This window comes from Scatophagus argus, chromosome 14, assembly GCF_020382885.2.
Source record: "Scatophagus argus isolate fScaArg1 chromosome 14, fScaArg1.pri, whole genome shotgun sequence".
NCBI lineage: Eukaryota > Metazoa > Chordata > Actinopteri > Scatophagidae > Scatophagus > Scatophagus argus.
Genome location: NC_058506.1, coordinates 17,661,047 through 17,680,282, shown reverse-complemented (window position 1 = coordinate 17,680,282; position 19,236 = coordinate 17,661,047). Strand labels below are relative to the sequence as shown.

Here is a 19,236-nt window from a genome sequence, read left to right as displayed (position 1 = left end):
AGCAAATACCATATGACATTTTTCAGATTGCGGTAATGATATGAAACATTTGTCCAAACACAAGAGGCAACGCAGCAGTTTAGCTGTGTGTCCTTGGCGAACCAGAGTTAACTGTAACCCCATAACTTGGGTTGCAGTCAGCGTTTGGCTGTGGGCTGCCCGCTGTCATTCAGATTCTGTAGGGTAGATTGCAGGGTCAGAAAGAGGTTTTGAGAGCACGGCTGCAGAGAATGCCAATCAACTATCAGAGCACTGCGAACATGAGCCTGGAGTGAGGTTATAGGCATGCATGCAACTCATCCCAGAAACCGAGCAAGGAAATTTACATAATGGTTAGCAATCAGCTGCCAAGTGTGAGCTATGATACTGAAAGCAGTGGGGAAGTACTTCACCATTCTAACTGACCCCAAAACTGTGCCGCTATAGCTCCAGCTTAGACTGAGGTGCTGGGTGAGTAGTAAGTATTTATTGATACCTAATATCGATGATTATGTTGACAACTGATGCTGCAGATATTCTTATTTTATTGTTCATCAACTTTTTTGTTGTTTTTGCAGGCACAGATAAACATAAATCCCCACTGACTAGACTTTCGCCTTCAATAAGCGTCTGCTAAAAAGCTTAAAGCCTTAAAGTGGCAAACATAAGGACTGAGGTACACCAAGCAGCACAGAAGAATAATGTTAACAAAGACAGCAATATCCAGAACATATTGGGGCAGTCTCATCCACTCTTGGTCCAGAGATGGGTGGCTCTTCGGGGGCTTTGAACACAACCCACTTGGACCAACCTTCTCACAGATGCAGGACAAATTCTGGGGCCTCAGCCAGATGTCCCAATTTCACTGTTACTGCACATCTGGCTTTGCCAGGTCTGTCTGGCAGCAAGCCCCCACCACCTGCTGCACCGGAAGTCACCAACAGGTGGTGGCCAGTTTACATCCAGGGATCTGGGGATACAACTACATCATCGATCACTGCTTTTTGGCTCAGGGTGTTCTGCTGGTAGGACCTGTAATAGATACTACTGAGACATACACCATGCCCGCTCAGATCAGGCTGGCTGCTCCTTTCAGGGATCTCAGTGTTGAAGCCCCTCAGCAGAACTATGGAGTCCCTGACCCCAGGACCCTCTGACACACTCCAAATCAAAGCTTTCCTCTCCATTACATGTGCAAACATTCCCATGTTTTTCTCTGGGGAGCTCCAAACATACCACGAGTCATTCAAAAACAGAAAAAAAAAAGAGAATTCAATCCGAGTTATATCTCGCTGGTGCCAATGAACCTCCCACATTATTCTCCTAGAGAGGTTAACTTTCCACATCTCAAAGCTATTTCTGAGCTCTGGGTTACAAGAACCAAAACACTCGTGTCGATTTCATGGACACAGATCACAAGAGAAACCAAATGAATTGTGGGTGGATTTTCACTTGAATTTTCAACACTGGGCTATCATTTAATAACTCATTATATCATTCAGCCATTTCATTATGCCTTCACCCTTCAGGCTACTCATTCATTTAACATTAATATTAATGAGCACAAAAATCAACGTTATATGATACTGTCAATGATCTTTTTAATTAACACTCTGAAAAATGTAATTTACCCTTTAAATATCCTTGGCTGAATGAAACACAGAGTACACATATAGCAAATACAATATGAAAAATTACACACACACACACGTGCATCTCCTACTCACCCTCTCCAGGTCTTGTCGGAGGTGTGTGAAGAGCTTGAGGCGTCTGTAGAGGACGTCCTGCTCCTGTTGGGCCAGGTTGTCCACCTCGTCCCTCTTTAAGGTCACCAGAGGTCGATTAAAGTTGGCCTTCCTCTTCAATTTCCAGAACTGATATAAGAAGTCCACCTAGAGGAAGGCACAAAATATATTTCCATTTTATTTTTAATTATAACAAAGTCATGAGTCATAACAAAGTGAGTGGACTGAGAAACAAATGTCACTGTGGAATAAACCGAATAGTTTAACAACATTAAAATGAATTGGTAAATGCATCCTTATTATGACTATGACTACACGTTTTCTGAAATCAGTGAATCCATTGAAGATCTGTAATACGATTATCACGTTGTAGATTGTAGATGGTTTCATCGCATTGCAAAGGTGGTCTACAATTAAAGAATTTACTTGAAACTGCTTTGAATGTGGTCAGTAAAAGCGTGCCACTGAGTTTTTATCCCTGTGTATAAAAAGCGGCTTGCTTACAGTTGTAGCTTTCCTTTGCCTGCAGCCACAACCACATTTGGAAAGCAGAGACCAGTTAATCAAGGCGCGTTCAAAACAAATGCCTGTGATTTATCACACAGTATACCTGTGAATAGGGAGCACTTTATTTGATGCACTAGAGCCAGCACTCTAAACGCAACTCATCAACACTACATCTGATTGGATTTAATTAACTCTGGAAGTCAAAGTCTTCACCTCAACAAATATATGATTAAGTGACTACGTGAAACACTTCAGAATAATGCTGTGCAGGCAAATGGCGTGATCATATTTTGTTTTCATTATTACTATTACAATTTATTAAATAAATAAATGAATAATAATAAATGTATTAATTAACACTCCATAGATTCATTGTATCAAACCAAGCATTGTTCTCCTGTCTTTAAACGTCCATTGTTGCCAGTCACAAGCAGCTTCAGCTTCATGTTCTCAGTGGACAGAGAAGGGAGTTCGCTGTTGAGTGAAATATGTGTCCTGTGATGCCCTGCTGTACATCACTGTCACAGTATTTGCATACTTGCTGCCTGTTAGCATGAACAAATGTTGCTCTTCTGACCTGTGTGTCCACAACATCTGCAGGCTTCACACTTTAATTATACCCGACTCACTCTCTGGAGGAGTAAATCATTTTTGGTGCTCGGGGAGGAGTAGTTATCACAGTGAACAACCGGTGTAAGGTATCATTTCTTATCAGTTCATATGACACATCATCGAGTTTCAATTCCACGGCATGATGTACCTGGGAGACGGGCAGCGCAAGGTTTTCAGCCACCTCCCCGGGGTCCACCAGTCTGTAAAACTCGTCCTCCAGCTCCTGGAGCTTCTGTTTCCTCTGGCTCACTTTCTCTCTCTCCAGCAGGTCCCGCTCGGCCCGCTCCGATGCCGACACTGAAACCGGGTACAGCACTGACCTCTGCTCCGGGTCACTGCTGCTGTTTGGCTGGTGGCGTTGGTCCAACCGGAGCTCGTGACCGACGCCGGCAGCGGTCCAGTCAGGTTTGGCTGCGCTGTGTGCTCCGTTGGTGGTGGAAATGGTGGTGTGGTTGCCGTTGCTCACACTGGTCAGACTGGAGGCGCTGTTGATGTTTGTACTGCTGTTGCTGGCAGTGCAGCTGTGCTCCAGGCAGAAGGACTTGAAGCGCACCTCGTCGTTCTCTGCCAGGATGGTCCTCATCTCCAGGCCGTGGTCGAAGGCGCACGTCACATGGAAGGCCACGATACAGGAGGGCATGGAGCACTGGGAGGAGCAGAGAGACAGGAAATACAGTTAAGGACAGAGACAAAATAAAAAAGCAAAGAGGAAAGTGTCATAAAGTAGAGATGGGATGAAGGATGAGAAGAAAGTAGGGAGGGATGTAGCGATCCAAAAAAGAGATGTGGCACAGGAATTTTAGGAGGAGAGGAAAAAGTAAAAATGGAATCTGAGACAGCAAGAAAATGGGAAATCTGATTTGAGTCTCAGTTCTGTCTCTGGATTCATTAAAAACTTGTTAGAAAAGAACTTTTGTTGGAGTGACTTAACTCATACCCTCTTTGAAACACACATGTAAACACACACACAGTTATTCTTCAATTTTTCAGGTGATTTGTCACAACTATTTGTTTTAAAGTGTCATTTCTGGTCCATTGCTTTGCTATCAAGGTTCCAACAGAAGTGCAGCAAAGCAGAAAGACAAGCCAAGTCACAACAAACACGGCTCCCCCATTTCTGCTGACATTTCTGTAACTAGGGATGTAAGTGTGTGTGTGTGTGTGCTATCCCTTACAGGTCATACTAAGAGGCAGCCTCCTGCTGCGCCCCTTCAGGCATGGCGTGATTTGGTGTGTGTGAGCCCTTGTGGCTATGCGTTGTGTTGTCATGGCGTGCATGTGCATTTGTAAATGTTGCGTGCAGGTCAGCGCTTGGACTTTTCAGACGGAGTTCGACATTCGGCAGGATGGTGACTCGCCTCTGTTGTTTATGAGTGTGGTGACAAAAACCTGACTGATCCTGCTGACTCCACCATCTGGGAATCAACTTCTGTCTAACGTTTTTCACAAACAAACTATCCTCTCTCGCTCTGCGTCTCTAACGTCCGTGGCTCAACTGCTTCCAGCAACTTCAGAAGTTTTACAAGCGAAATACACAGCAGCTCTTTGTTAACAGAAAAATCTACTGTACTATTATAAAAACTGGAAAAAAATACAATACATTACACATTTACATTTCATGTAAAGTGGGGTAATGTGGGTATCTGGGGAAGAAAAATACAACTGTTCCAAAACATTCCAAACATTTCCAAAGAATCTGGTTTCACCGTTTCTCATCCAGTTCCTGATCTACTAACAGTACAGGTGAGGGAGGTGCGTGCTGAGGCAAACGGTTCTCTGTAGCTCCTTCAAACCATCTGATCTCACATTTCAGTGAGAGAAAAACATCCTCAATCCACTAAATCACTGGGAAAATAAAGTCGGCGACGAAGGAACAGAAGGCGTGATCCAGTATTCACATATCCGGCCCACAGATACACCATCATCTTTTAAAGTAAAATTAATATATATACCAATGTATATATGTACACAAAAATGTATTACTCACTTCCCCAAATGTCGGATCGAGCCTGCTGCAGCTGCTATCACTTACGTGGTGTCAAAAGGCAAAAGGTTGAGCACAGCGTGGAGCCGACTAGATGTGTTGTTTGGTGCGGGCCGAGTCATCACAAAATATATTCATCTGGCCTTTCCGACTGCACCTGCTCAGCTCTGACAGGCAACCATTAATGTTTTTAATCGCTGCTCACGCTCACTGCTACTGAGTACTTTTAAGTGCATGTTGGTTTGACTGCGCAGTTATCTTCAAACTTTTGCATGAAGTAACCAGGAAAAAAAAGAAAAAAGATATCAGTCACTGATTTTAAAAAATCAATCTGTCAGAAGTGAAATTTTGGATGAAAGAGACATATTTTTATTTCTTTTTTATGCACCTCAACAGTGTTTGTTGTTTTCTTTTATACTCAGTTCAGCCGGTTCAATCAGCCAACACCTATGCTGAAAAATTTGTCTTATTCCTCACACACTCCTAGTTTGATGCTTTAGAGCATTCATAATTCTTCAAGACTTGATAAAAACTGGCTCTGGCAGGTTTCTGACAACTTTTTTTTAATCAACTTTTTTCAACCCCGCTAACTTACAATATTCGGCTAATTATTTGGCGCTTCAGTCGAAGCAGCTTTAATTTGTGTCGAAACAAACACAACACCAGTACTTCCCACACACATCTGTCACATCTGTTCAGCGGCTCAAGGTAATTAAGAAGTGGCCAAGAGACACGGGCTTATAAGGACAACAGCAAATTTCAAGGAATTTTTAATCTACTACGAATATCTTGTTTGACAAAATATAACGGCTCAAACTGGCAGGATTCTGATTTTCATGAAAGCCCAAGCCCACCATTTTTTTTATTTCTAACCTCGTCAAGGGATGAAATCCTGATGCCATCATGGATTTAAAGACTTGAAACCACAGCTACAGTGCATCAGTGCCAACATCCCTCACAGTTTTCGTGAAGTGTTGATCACTGCATGCGGGGAGAGCCTGACACCTGCGGAGTAATCATGATTTGTGCTGCTAAGTTTTATTTATGGTGGTTCAAAACCTTTGATTTCGCTTAAATCCACAAACATTCAAGGATTTTCACTGCCCAGTTGGAATCTAAGCTTAAATGGATTATCTCTATTCATATTTGAATACTTTTCCCCCATCAGCTACTGATTTGTCTGAATCTTGGCATGTGAATCTTTCATGTGGTGTCCTACACAGTGTAGGCCTGCAGCAACAACGGTGAGGAGGAGGAAATCCTTCACTTTTAGGTGAAAGCAGGAGATTTCTTTGGTACATTTTGAAACTTTTGTATTTCCACTTGATCTTAGAAAAAAATTCTGCATATCTGCACATTGTCTGGCTGCACAGCATGAGTGTGTAGCCTAACAACTGACTTACTGGGAGGCGACTGCCTGTTAATAAGTTAATTCATTTTTTTGTTTGCTCCAGCTTCAACTTCAACTTCAACATAGCATGGCTGCAGGCGTTTGAAGCTACGCCATGATCTTCTACAATCTGGAAAGACGAAGACAAAATAAGCATGAAGCAAAAGTACTTTCTTAATTATCTGAGTGTGTCACCTTATTACCGAAGACCGTTGTTCACATGAGCTTGAACAAATGCAGTACAGACTTGACTGGTTGACCTTTCTAGTGAACTTCCTTTGATAAAGCAACTAATTAAGAGCCTCATTACACTCAGAGAGCTTGCCAATTAATACAGCAAGTCGTTAAATACGAATATTTAGGTATGAACACCCGACTATCATGAACATCAAAAGAGACATGGCAAGGTAACATTTGATGAACACCAATTACCAAAGGATGAAATGACCAAAGACTTGAAGTAGGAGACCTTAGGGCAACACGGCTGATACTATCAAAAGTGGTCTATAATACACACAGACATCAGCAGTGAAACCTGAACTGCTAAGTTATCCGCGGCAGATAAATTAGAGTGACGAAGATAAGGTGTCAGATATTTGATCTAAAATGAGCAAGCTGCTTCAGGGGAGCTCAAACACTCTCAAATATGATGTGCTAAAAAAACTGTTGAAGGTCTAAGTGACAGCCTACAATTTCAGATATCAAGAATGACAATATAATTTTTATTCTCTCTCAGACTCTCCTGTGCCTGAACGTTTCAAGACAGAAAACTGATGCTATTTCATACTTTTTCATACCGACATTAAAGCCCACACGGGACTCCTGCTGCTCACGGTGCAGCGTAGCTCTGCAGCTCTACCTTCAGTGTGAGAGGTGGCAGCTGATCAGCGGGGAAGTTTGCACAGCCGCACGAGAGACTCTCCAGCTGCGAGCGATTCTGGCTCAAGAAGCTGCTGTTAATCTACAGCATCAATACTGTGACAGCAAACACCCTCACCGCTGCACAAACAAGCATCTGGACACACTTGCCTATGCACACACTCATATAAATCCAGCACACGTACATTTATTACACACTGTACGTGCACACACACAGAGGTGGAGCGCAGAGTTTTAGGAATCCACTTCACCTTGAGGCCACTTTTAATGCTGAATGTTCCATGGGGTAATAGCTGTAAAGTGGGTTAGTGTTAGCATGTCAGCGGGGGTTTTGTTTACGTGCTCAGCAGCATGTTAAAGAGGCGCCTGGTTCAAACGGATCCACCAGCGCCCACCGGGAGGCTAACAGTTATGATCATCTGTGTTGTTGAGAGACGTTCGGAGCGAGAGTGTGTGCCGAGTTTATACAACAATCCTGCAAGAGCTTTGCTGCGCTTACATGCGTATACAGGCATACTAGCCTGCGTGGGTGTGCCTTTAAGGCTTCATTTCAGAATGCGCATCTCATCTATTTGTAAGGATGAGTGGGTTTGAACTTTGATGCCACTCCAAAAATTAAACTTTAACACTGAATTTCACAGACAATTAAAACTTTCCCCGGCTAACTTCAAGCTTGTTTGCATTCCAGCACCACCTCCAGATGATGTTCAGTACACATGCAGGTGGCAAGAGGATTAAAACAGCGAGAAGACAAAGAGGGAGGGAAAAAGAGAGGAAGAGGAGGTGCTTCTGAACAGAATCCAATAATGTGTTTATTATATTCCTCCTCCACAGAAGAAAACTGAAGATGGTGTACAAAAACACAAGAAGTACAAGCTATCCTCAAGGCCATTATTAAAGTGGTGGGTTAAGAAAAGGCAAAAAGTGTTTTAGTAGTGTTCAGGTAGGGATTGGATTAAAAAAAAAAGAAAAAAGAAAAACCTATCAGAACTTTTTTTTTTAAAAAATTCACTTTATGACATAAGGCACAGCAGATGCAGTTCCAGCTTATCTGACGTACCTGTATGCAGGTTCCTGTGTGTTCTCGACACAGGCTGCAGGACAGAGCCCAGCGGCTGGCGGGGATGTGGGACACCTTGGTAATGGGCTCCATCTTCTCTGGGCAGCCTATACTCACCTGCAGGGAATACATAACAGCTAGTTAGGTTGTCATGTTGCCAGAAATTTAAACTTAATACCACAGCTGTAAGAAAACAAATCTTCAAAGTATTTCAATATCTGTGCAGCTTTTGTTTTAAAACCTGACAGGAGTAGTTGACTGATTGGCTTAAGTCCAATGACAAAAAAATCTCAACAAAAATTCAGACAATTAATTTAACGTCTGACTCATTTATTAAGCACAACGGCAAATACATTCTGGTTCCAGCTTCACGAAGGGAGGGATTTGCTGCCTTTGGATACAAACTGATATAAATATGAACTGCATATCAGTATCAAAACAAGCAATTCAAAGATGTCTTTCTGGGCCCTGAGGAACCTGCGAGGGATATTTTCACCATCTGTAGACCAAAAGATTAATCAATAAAATTAAATGGCAGTTGTGATACTTAGTAACATAGTTTTTTATTATCATCATACATTATGTATTAATACAGATATGTCACAATTACCAGCTGGAGCACACGCTTCTTGATTTATTAACTTTGGTCTGCATTAGACAAAAAATTATCAAAATTTCCACTAAATCTTCCGCTGAATGACAATAATCAACGCACTGTTGCGTGAATGAGAATTTCTTCAGTGTCTCAAAGCCAATCAGAAAGTCTTTCACTGGACCCAGAGCAGGGACACCTGTGCTCCTCGGAAAAAACATTAGTGTTAAGCCCAGTGTGACTCACTCTCTCTGAGCGGCCTATTCAGTGCGGCCTTGGCCCTGAGACTTTCTCCACTAAATACAACCAAAATGTCATTGACCTGTGCCAACCAGCCATGCAGAATAGAGTGGAGAGCACTCATCACCAGAGTGGCGTTTCTTCCTTCCTTCCTCCTCTGCTTATTTCTTTCCAAAAACCATTCCACCTCTTTCACATCAGCTTATTCTCATATTTGCGGCAAGGCGCTCCTTCCTTGTCCTTCACGCTTGCATTAACAAGCTGACGACTGCTTTCCGCAGGTCATGCTTCCCCCTTTTTCTTCATCCACTTGTCCTTCTGTCTGGTTCCTCCTCTCATCTGCTCACACACAAGCACAAGCCGGACTCGGCTCTTTCTCTTATTATCGATGTCTTTTGTACAGCCCGCTCAATCGGAGTAGGGGTCAATTTTCACTCCATTGGGGATGTCAATAGAAAGCGCAATTCAGACAATGATGCCACAGCTGTCACCGTCAATGTTCGCTGCTTTTATACAGCTGACGCACGGATCAATCGATGGCAAAAGGATTTCCAGTTTTCGAATGGTGCAGTTAATTGATTGAATTGTTCTCAACCTTGATGCGCACACACACACACATGCACACTAAGATACACTCTGATGCACTTTACACAATTCCTTCACCTTCCCCTCTTCTGTTGGTTTGTCAATACTCCAAAGACTGAAAATTCAGGGTTGTTGTGTGTGTGTATGTGTGTGCGTAAGCAGGCCTTCGGCATGTTCTCTCCCGAATGAGCATATTGCAGCCCCAGTTACTTCACATTTCAAATCTGGTACATGGAAAACTGACAACATGACACAGTGTTAAATGAAAAGGCATTTTAAAGGAGGTCATGTGTGCGTGTGCGTGTGTGTGTGTGGTGAAAAGCCGTTTAAAGAGAGACCAGTCTCTCTAGGGGGGAGACATACACACACACACACACACACAGCTACAGGGGGGCTGTATCGTTTGAAGGCTGGGTGGTGTGTTCATGCACACAAACACACACTTACACAAACACGCATCTCTATGAATGACACTCTCACACACAAACCCCGTTTCTGGAAATTTCCACCAGCATCACATTCAGTAGAAATCTACGAGCCAGTGTTGCGATGTGTGTGTGCTTATTTGTGTAGATGTCTGCTGTTAACAGCTCTCATGAAAGCACACGTGATTTCTGCAAGGACACGTATGCAAATACACACACATGCAAATTATCTTTTTTTCCCCCCTCCACGGTAGGAAGAGAAAACAAAAGCGAATGGAGTAAGGAAAACAATTAGCCCAATCAAGGGTGACAGAAGGCAATTAGAAGTAAAAGGTTTGAGCTGCCAAAAGCTACTTACTCTATTACTGAGAAATCTGCTGGTGGAGTGTGTTGTTGAAGAGGCTGAAGACACATGACTGGCTCTCTTAACAGTTTCAAGGTGTGTGCAAGGCGTGAAGCAACATCCGTCCCGAAACCTCTGAAAGGAGCGTCTGCTTTATGTCCATTTTGGGCTTTCGGATGAGAGCCGAAAAGGCCTTTCACGAAAGGCCTCAGCGAGATACGTGACACAGAAATGAGCGGCTGCTTGGCTACAGCTCGACGAAGGATGCTCTTCGTGAATCAACATACACTTTCTGCAGAGTGTTGAGAAGTCTTCACTGAAAAGGCAACATAAAGCGTTCGACCATATTTACAGCTAACATGACAAGAAAGATTAAACTGAACCTTGTTTTTAATCTGTCGCACATACGTGCTCACTTGTCAAATACAACAGTTCCTTCATCGATTGCTGCTGTTCACTTTAATGGCAGCCATTTTTGGTTGGATTTGTTTTCGGGACGTCATGGAGAAAAACATGATGTCTTCTCCATCTTCGCTGCTGGATTAAAAGTAAAATTATTTCACCCTTTTGGAAATTCAACTGTCTCACATGTGGACTGATGTAATAAACTATAACTAACAGCTTTGTGGCAACTGTTTCTCTCTCAGGCATTACATGTTTTCTAAGAAACTTCATAATCCCGATATGTGCAGGAACGCTGGGGGTACGTCATGTTCATGTTTTGTGTCGATGCAAATGATAAAAAAAGAAAACCCGGAAGAGAGCGCTGTACGGCAAAGCATTTCCAAAGATTGATGCAGTGCTTGGGGTGAGCATGAGGGATGCCAAAGTCAGGTTTAGTCAAAATACAAGAGCAGAAGTCAAAATAAGCACTGTGTGGGTCTTCATAAAAGCAACTCAAACACATCGCAGTCTTTCAGGTGGTTTTCTTTTCCACTTCTTTCGTGGTGTACACACCCTGTTTACGTACATTTACCACCACACACGTTTTTGCCTCCTCGCGTTCATGTAGCTGCTGGCTCCACTGAGCTTATGCAGGATAGATGGATTTTTACACTCATTTTGACAATGACTAGAGCGGATTGCGCTCAAGCAACAATCACTTACTCTTTAGAGACACTTTGCACCGATATTCAGAGCTCACAGGTAAAAGAGGAAGCCGGGACACCAGTTCCTCTGTCTGAAGTGGCATTAATTGCAGACACATGATGTCTCGATTTCTGAGTGTGACACCTGACCAGGACCATACACACAAACACCCAGGTGCAACCACTGAATGAATTTAAGAGCCACTGATGTGCTTATAGGACTATCTTTGACTGGAAGAATCAAATTACAGGAAATGTAGAAAATGATTATAGCCCAGAGCACAAGAACACACAGGGTGACTGAGAACTGGAGCACGTGTCTACACCGGGACAGTATTTGGATATTTTGGCCATTTCCACTGCCGTGTCTTTCCTTTGGGTCTCACCTCAGGGATCCATAAGGCACAGCTGACGTGGACCCACTTGGTTCCACTACGGGTGGGCTTGAGGGCCCCCCCTCTCTTGGGGCAGAGCAGACATTTGGGCTGGACGCCCAGAGCGCAGGTCCGACACAGCCAGTTCCCCTGGGGTACCTTCAGGATGCCATAACACGCCTGCAACAGGGCGAAAGACAGATAAATGTTAGAGAGAGGCCGGCTGTTTCCTCCTGCTTCCAGTCTTTATGCTGAGCTAACTGGCTGCTAGCAATAACTTCACATTTAGTGGGCAGGTATGAGAGATCAGTTTTCTCATCGAAATGTTTCCCAAATTGTCATACTGTTCCCTTTTATATTGAGGTGAGGTTTTGCCTGTTGAAGCTCGTTCAAAACAAATTCACAGCAGTTTCAAATTTATTTTTCCTTAAAGATTTGTGATGGTCACAAAACGATTGCAATGAAGCCCCAGCACCCGAGACGGTCAGATTCTGTGCCATGCATTCACGAGCCAGGCCATCAGCAAACATAAACAATGAAGACACACAATGAACACACATGGACATTGTACAACAGACAACGTGAACTTTGAGTTCAGAATTTCCCCACTACCACAAAAAAACAGCTGCTATATGAATTTCATCAAATCCTGCTTTCCCATCCAAGCATTCAGCTGCCCGAAACCTGAGCAATTTTGGTGCGCAAATCTTCTGACAAATGCACACACAAAACCTGATCAAACATTTACCATCATTTTAAATATATCATCTTCGTATTGGCAAAGTGAAATAAGTTATTATCGTTAACTTACATGACAATACTGTTTGTCAGATATATTTATCATCTTCAGATATGTTTCTAATTTATTTTTTATCTACTTCAATAAAGTATTTAGAGTGGTGCCAAACTGGAGGAGAGAACTGTGATTTACAAGGATTTGAACCAGACATGATTTTAATGAGTGATGCCACAAGGCCAACCCATTTTTATGTTAGATTCTTTTCATTTTGAGAAACAGCACACTCACAGAGGTTGCTGCTTCTGAACTTAAAAAGCAATGGCAGACTCTTTGTCCCTTTTACCTCCTCTCACAGCTCTATAGAGGATATGCTCACTGCTGCAATAACACACTCAAACAATTCCTCCTCCCCATATTATTGTCCCGCTCAAAACTTTGCTTTGGGATCACATCAACGTGCGGAAATGAGACATTTTCAAAATGCCTCTTAGCGTTGTTTTCAAAACACAGCCCATTATTGTACCATCAGTGCTCCACCCATTTCCTTTTCCGTTAACGCGCGGGGTGCCCTGAATGTTTCTAATGCCAACATAGCAGCATGCTGGATTATATTTAATCAGAGTCATTCCCAAAGTCAGAAACAGAGAAGATTTTACAGCCAGAAATGATTTTGTTTGAGTCTTCTTTTCTTCTACATCAAATCTATGAAAACTGATCTCCATTTAAAAATAAATAAATAAATAAATAAAAACAAAAATACTTCTAGGTACCACTGCTGTTACATTCAATCCAGTCCAGGTCTCAGTATGTCAAACACTCACACTGCACTATGAGTTAGACATCACCGGCTCTATTGCTGGAAAGCAAGAACATGACCCAGTTTTTAAAAAAGATGAAACGATGGAACAGACCTCCACAAACCAGACTGACAGGAGTAAATAAGATGAGACATCAAAGACTCTATCTTCATCAAAAGCAGTTAAAGCACTTTATTGATCGAAACACTTCAGTCAGCAGGTCGTTGTTTTGTTTTTTACCTGCCAAAGTTAGAGAGGGAACAGTTGGAAACAAACACGCACAAGTGCACACGTTCGTTCAGAGAGGTGAGCCACTGAAGTCGCTAATTCCTGACCTGATGGACGCAGACGTTGCACTTGTCACAGAAGACCATCTCGTTGCCGTCCTCCCCCTCCGGCGAGCGACAGACGTCACACACCACGTCCTCGTCGTACTCGATGCCCAGGCCTTCCTCGGTCTCGATGGCCTGCCGCATCTTCTCCTCGCACACGCTCTCCAGCTCGACCAGGACGCACTCCATCGTCAGCTCGTCCAGCTCCGGTAATGCTGGAGGCAAGAGGACAGAAAAGTAGAGCTTGAGTAGTTGTCGTTTATCCTCTGGAACTCGAATATAAGACAGAAAGTAATCATCATCAGCTCCGGTAAGGCAGGAAAAACTGGGATGGACCACGGAGGGGTGATTATTGGTGTATATTTGTAAGTATTGATGCAAATCTTGTTAAAAAAATTGTTTAAGAAATTAAAAAATGATGAAAGCAGGAGCCTGTGAACAGCAATGTAAACAGTGCAGTAACACTGTGAACACTTAATTTCCTTTTAATTCTTGTTAGCAACTGCTCATAGGAAACCCAAAAATGAGAGAGCCAATTCACCAAATTCCAGTTATTTTTGGTGAGAACACTTTAGTTGGAAATGCACACAGATTTCGTTTGGAAGTGCACCCCTTACAGGTCACATTGTGTTATCTTTGGGCCACCTTAGGATAAAATGTGCTGAAAAGTAGCCGCAGGATGAAGGAGTTTGTGTGCGGAGGTGCAGTTGGCTAAGCAGACAAATGCATCATGTGCTCTGACAATATGCCAAAAGCCAAAAAAAAAGACGAAATTTGAGCGAGCCCTTCTTGCAGACAGCTCGGTTCCCGTTCGTGCCCCATTTGCATCTCAACGTAATGCCTTGATCTGAGGCTGTTAATAGTTGATGAAAACCGATTTATCTGGCATGCTTTCTTCTTCATGAAAAATCAAATATTTGAGGTACCTTGAAAGTAAACAATCTGGTTTTCAGGACAGTGAGGTGTGGTGCACTACTATCTGACTACACGCAAGGAGATTACAATCATGATCAAAAATGGGTGACAGTTAGGCATTAAATCGAGTGTCTTTTCCTGAAATGAAGATGATTATTTTGGATAACTAAGTCATCCATATTTTAGATAATATAATTTCGAGAGTGTAATATGTCACAAGTCCTGAAGATTGGAACATGTATTACTCACTAACTGGTTGCTCATTAGCGTGCACTTTAGTAACATATTTTGCTTTTCATTCAGCTCTTCACTAGTGATTACAGATTACTTATTAATGCCTTCATCTGCATGACCATATTCTACAACTACTAGGCCATTAACTAAGAACTCTCCCCCAATAACCTCCTAGTTAGTGCTTATTGATAGACAGGAAGGCAGCCTAGTTGTGGTAGATTATAGTCACATAGATTAAGACATTAATAAACACATCATAATGACCAATAATGAGTCAATATGCTAATAAGCGACTAGTTAAAGGCTAATAAATATTCCCTAATAAAGTGTTATCAGATTTTAAAGTAACAGAAAACTGCGAAGACCAAGGGGATTTTTTTTTTCATTAAGTGTTTACATTTTCCCGTCGCACCGCCTCTAACTGCCTCACCTGAATGCTCGAAGCAGCAATAAAGAAACTTCTGCTGTCCTGGCTTCTGTAGTTCAGGATTATTTATTGATGTATTTGAAGGATCCAGCACTCAGCTGGGAGGTTTTTTTAAAGTGGAGCAGAGCATCTCATTTCTCTGTCTATTATTTATGTCGCCCAGTCCCTTCCTCTCTAAAAATAAAAAATAAATTAAAAACAACTTTATTTAGTGATTCTTGAACATCTTGTTGCCAGCAGGGTTGATGTGCAACCTGAGCTGCAGTTTCACACAAACGAGTGGAGCTGCGACTCACACCAGTCCAACCAGAACGCTGTTATACATCCACATCATGTTGGAAATGTAACGCAAACTTAAGACAAAAGTGCACACGTGTGGGAAACAGGCCAACTTTTGAATCGTATTGAATCACGTATTCGTCTTGAAATTGGTGTTAACGAAGAACCAAACAGAAGAAAACGCCTGGCTGCACTGTAGATGAGCATTAAGCAGTTTGTGAAGCAGCAGAAAAGGGAAGTAGTGTTGGATTATTAACCTGCTGTGACATTTAAATCATGTACTGAACACACACACACACACACACACACACAGACTCTCTCTCTCTCTCTCTCAGATGTGTGTGTGCGTGCATTTTCGATGTATTTACTTTATATTTACCTTCTGTGTGTGTGCTTCTGTGGTTGTACTTGTGACAGTTGTGTACACATGCAGACACACATTTATCACTGTGTGTATGTGCTCATGACTGCACTTATCACAGCGTACACACACCCACACACTCAGACACACACACACGTCACACATATAAAATGACTTCTTTTTTTCATTACTGTTTTGTTCCGCACACTGTCCATTCATTCTGTGACTTCATGTACATTTCTAGTTATTTGAATAACTTACTGAATGCATTATAACGCAGGGAAACCTAACCTGCAAGTGGTTTCTCAGTTAGTATTGACAAACTCTATGTCTTTGTGACTTTGTGTTTTGTGGTGCTGTAATGTCCCAGTTTTCCACAGGAAATCAAATTTCCACTTTGCTGAAAATTCTGAAAATCTAACTATTAACCCCAAGTCTAAATCCAATCAAAAAAGTGTTGAAATAACCAAAGATACAGGATGCCTGCTATCAAGTACAACACACTCTGAGACAGACAGAAAATGCTGAATCATGCCATCATGAGCCCCATAACCCAGCAGAACCAATCAGCCATCTGTTTGTTTGGTGTAGCATTGAAGGTGATGAGAAACAACCTGCTCCTGCTCCTAGAAGAGCCAATGTGTGTGTGTGTGTGTGTGTGTTTGATTTAGGGACAATGCGTCCCAGAAATAAGGCCTCAAACCCTGGCGGGGATTTCTAAACACAATTACTACGCTTTATCTGAAAGGAGCCGATCAGATATGGAATAAAACGGTGGAGATGGGAGAGATGCTCAGGGTCAGCAGTTGTCACCGAGGCAAAATGGAGGATGGGGCGAAGTAGAGGAGAGAGAAAGTGACAGTAACTGTAAAAAAAAAAGAGGAACAGAGAAGATGGAGAAAGTAGGTGATGATGAAGGAGGAGAAGAGGGAGGAATGAAGAAGAAGGTAAGAAAGAAAATAGGATGTATAGCACAGTTGCACTACAGAACATTCAGAGGTTTTTAAGAGTTGAATTTTCAATATAAAATTTCAGAGAAACAGCTGTAAAGGTTTAAGGCAAATTCAGACACACAGAACAGTCTGTTCATCAAAGATTCCCTTTGATGAACAGACTGCAACAGTAAACAGGGACAGTTTATATCATTTAAAGTGACTTCTCAGTACTTAAGTCCACTTGATTGCAGTTCTGTCAATGTGTGAAAATCAGCAGCTTTAATTAGAAACAGATTTTCCATTCACTGTTTCTGATGCTAACAGTTTATGTGTTAGCCCAAATGCACAATGCTGAAACAGCTGCTTAATTAATCAATTAGGCAGCTGACAGGAAATATGTCAACAAGGTCTCGATTCATCCAGCTCCGGGAGGGTGAGGATTTGCTGCTTTTCTCTGTTTTATATCAGGGTAAACACAAGACTTTGGGATTTTGAACTGTTAAAAAAAATAAAATAAAAAAAAATAACAGGAAGCAAAAGCTTGAAAACTTCAACAAGCAATTTTCACTTGCTTTTAATCATCTCAGACTTGTAGTGCTCACCCATCTGTCTGAACTCGTGGTTGACCAGCTCCAGCCAGGCGACGTCCAGGTCATCCAGGTCGTAGCAGCTGTAGCTCTGGGTGGGAGGACGCTGGCTGTCGCCCTCCCTCTCCTCTCTGTTGCCGGACGAGCCGCCTGTCGACTCCGGCAGCAACCTGGAACAAACACAGAGATATTGGCACAGAGCTTATCATGCGGTCAACGGAAACTTTAATGTCCTGCTTGCTTTGTTAGACAGCTCGACTCAAAGAAAATAAAACTCATTATTGAAGTTGCAAAAGAACAGGAATTGATATGAGCGCATATAATAACTAAATGAAGTAAAATAACTGAACATTACAGAGGGAACTTCACTGACAGTGAGGAACCAAAGAACAGGGATGTGCTGGACGTGTGTTATGTTTTAGCTACTGTGACACGAGTCTGCTGAATGCTGATTCATCCCACATTGGACCCTTAACTGCAACCACTGTCACATGTTTCAACTCACCTGACATACAGAATTATACTGGACAATTACCAGAAGTGCTAAAAGTTTCATTTCTACTTCTCGTCTCCTGTCAAATCACATGCTGCTTTCTATCCCTCACAAGGGACTCAACAAAGTGTCATTAAAGCGCCTTCGTCATCAAGTCGCCGCCGATGGCACTTGTTTCAGGGTTTTCAGTGGTTATTTAGTCACTTTGAAGTCCTTAATGAAAAAGATCAATTCTGTCCACCCATGCTGTGACGATAAAACCCTCCACTTCTCATGACAACAGGAACTACTGGGAAGCCCGTCTGATCTCTGGGGCTCTGCCTCGCAGTCAAGTCCTGACCCCGTGGTCCAGAAAGACTGAATCACAGTTTGATGAATACTGGAAAAGAAAGGCCAATGAAAAAAAAGCAATCAAAACAATGACAAATCAAGTGGTCGTAGGCAGCAGTGACAGGAAGCTCCTCCAGGCAGCGTCTGGTTCTCTGGAGCCTTGAGCCTGAATGTCTCTCTGTCAACAACAGCAGGAAATGGGGTCAGGAACTCTAGTCGACCCACTGGGAACCAATAAAGACTCAAACATGCTCATACACACACACAACCGTGCTCACACACACACAGATACACATGGACACACAGATACATATGGACAAGAAAATGCACACAGTAAGGCAGATGTGCACCAAGCAAACACGCGCCATCAGAGATGGAGACGCCACACCCGAGTAATCAAAGGAAAACTGACACACTGGACAGATCACACAGTCACACACCATTTCCCCAAAGCAGCTCTGTGTTTGGCATCGAAACCCACACACGCACACACACACAAACACCCAGTGATTCACACACTCTCCTGGTGATGTCGTGACCTTTGTGTGAACAGGTGAAGTGCTTCAATGATCACAACGAGACGAAACAACCTTTAGCTCAGCTCTCATCTTGATCATACTGCTCACTTATCATCATCATCATCATCATCATCATCATCATCTTCCTCGGTCACATCAAGCAGCACAGCGATCATCATCCTCATCACGATCATTACCTTCCCCATTATCATCACCACTACTGCCATCATCATAACAACAGCTGCCACTTTTTAATTCAGTAATTTTCACCACAATGACATTTCACATGCCAGCACAACTTCGACACGAAATGAAACAGAAACAAAATATAATCACTTAGTAATACCAAGTTAGTATTGGTGCTATGTTACTGAGGTACTGAGTACACTGAAATATGTAAATAGGAGTAATTATACACAACATCCCATTATCTCTACTGTAAATGTATAATTCTTCTCTTTATCCCATATCTCTTCCTGTATGCCA

At 42.5% G+C, this 19,236-nt stretch overlaps 1 protein-coding gene across 3 annotated transcripts in view; it reads right to left on the bottom strand.

Moving 5' to 3' along the window:
• The window catches only part of jade2 (jade family PHD finger 2), a 145,339-nt gene that overhangs the window by 52,782 nt on the left and 73,321 nt on the right, over positions 1-19,236 (bottom strand). For all 3 annotated transcript variants that reach the window (XM_046410807.1, XM_046410808.1, XM_046410809.1), the window contains exons 5-10: positions 17,425-17,579; positions 13,675-13,886; positions 11,816-11,983; positions 8,157-8,273; positions 2,992-3,489; positions 1,707-1,871 (exon numbers count right to left, since the gene is read on the bottom strand). In XM_046410807.1, coding sequence (XP_046266763.1) covers positions 1,707-1,871; positions 2,992-3,489; positions 8,157-8,273; positions 11,816-11,983; positions 13,675-13,886; positions 17,425-17,579 — 1,315 coding nt within the window. The remainder of the gene's footprint in view (positions 1-1,706; positions 1,872-2,991; positions 3,490-8,156; positions 8,274-11,815; positions 11,984-13,674; positions 13,887-17,424; positions 17,580-19,236) is intronic.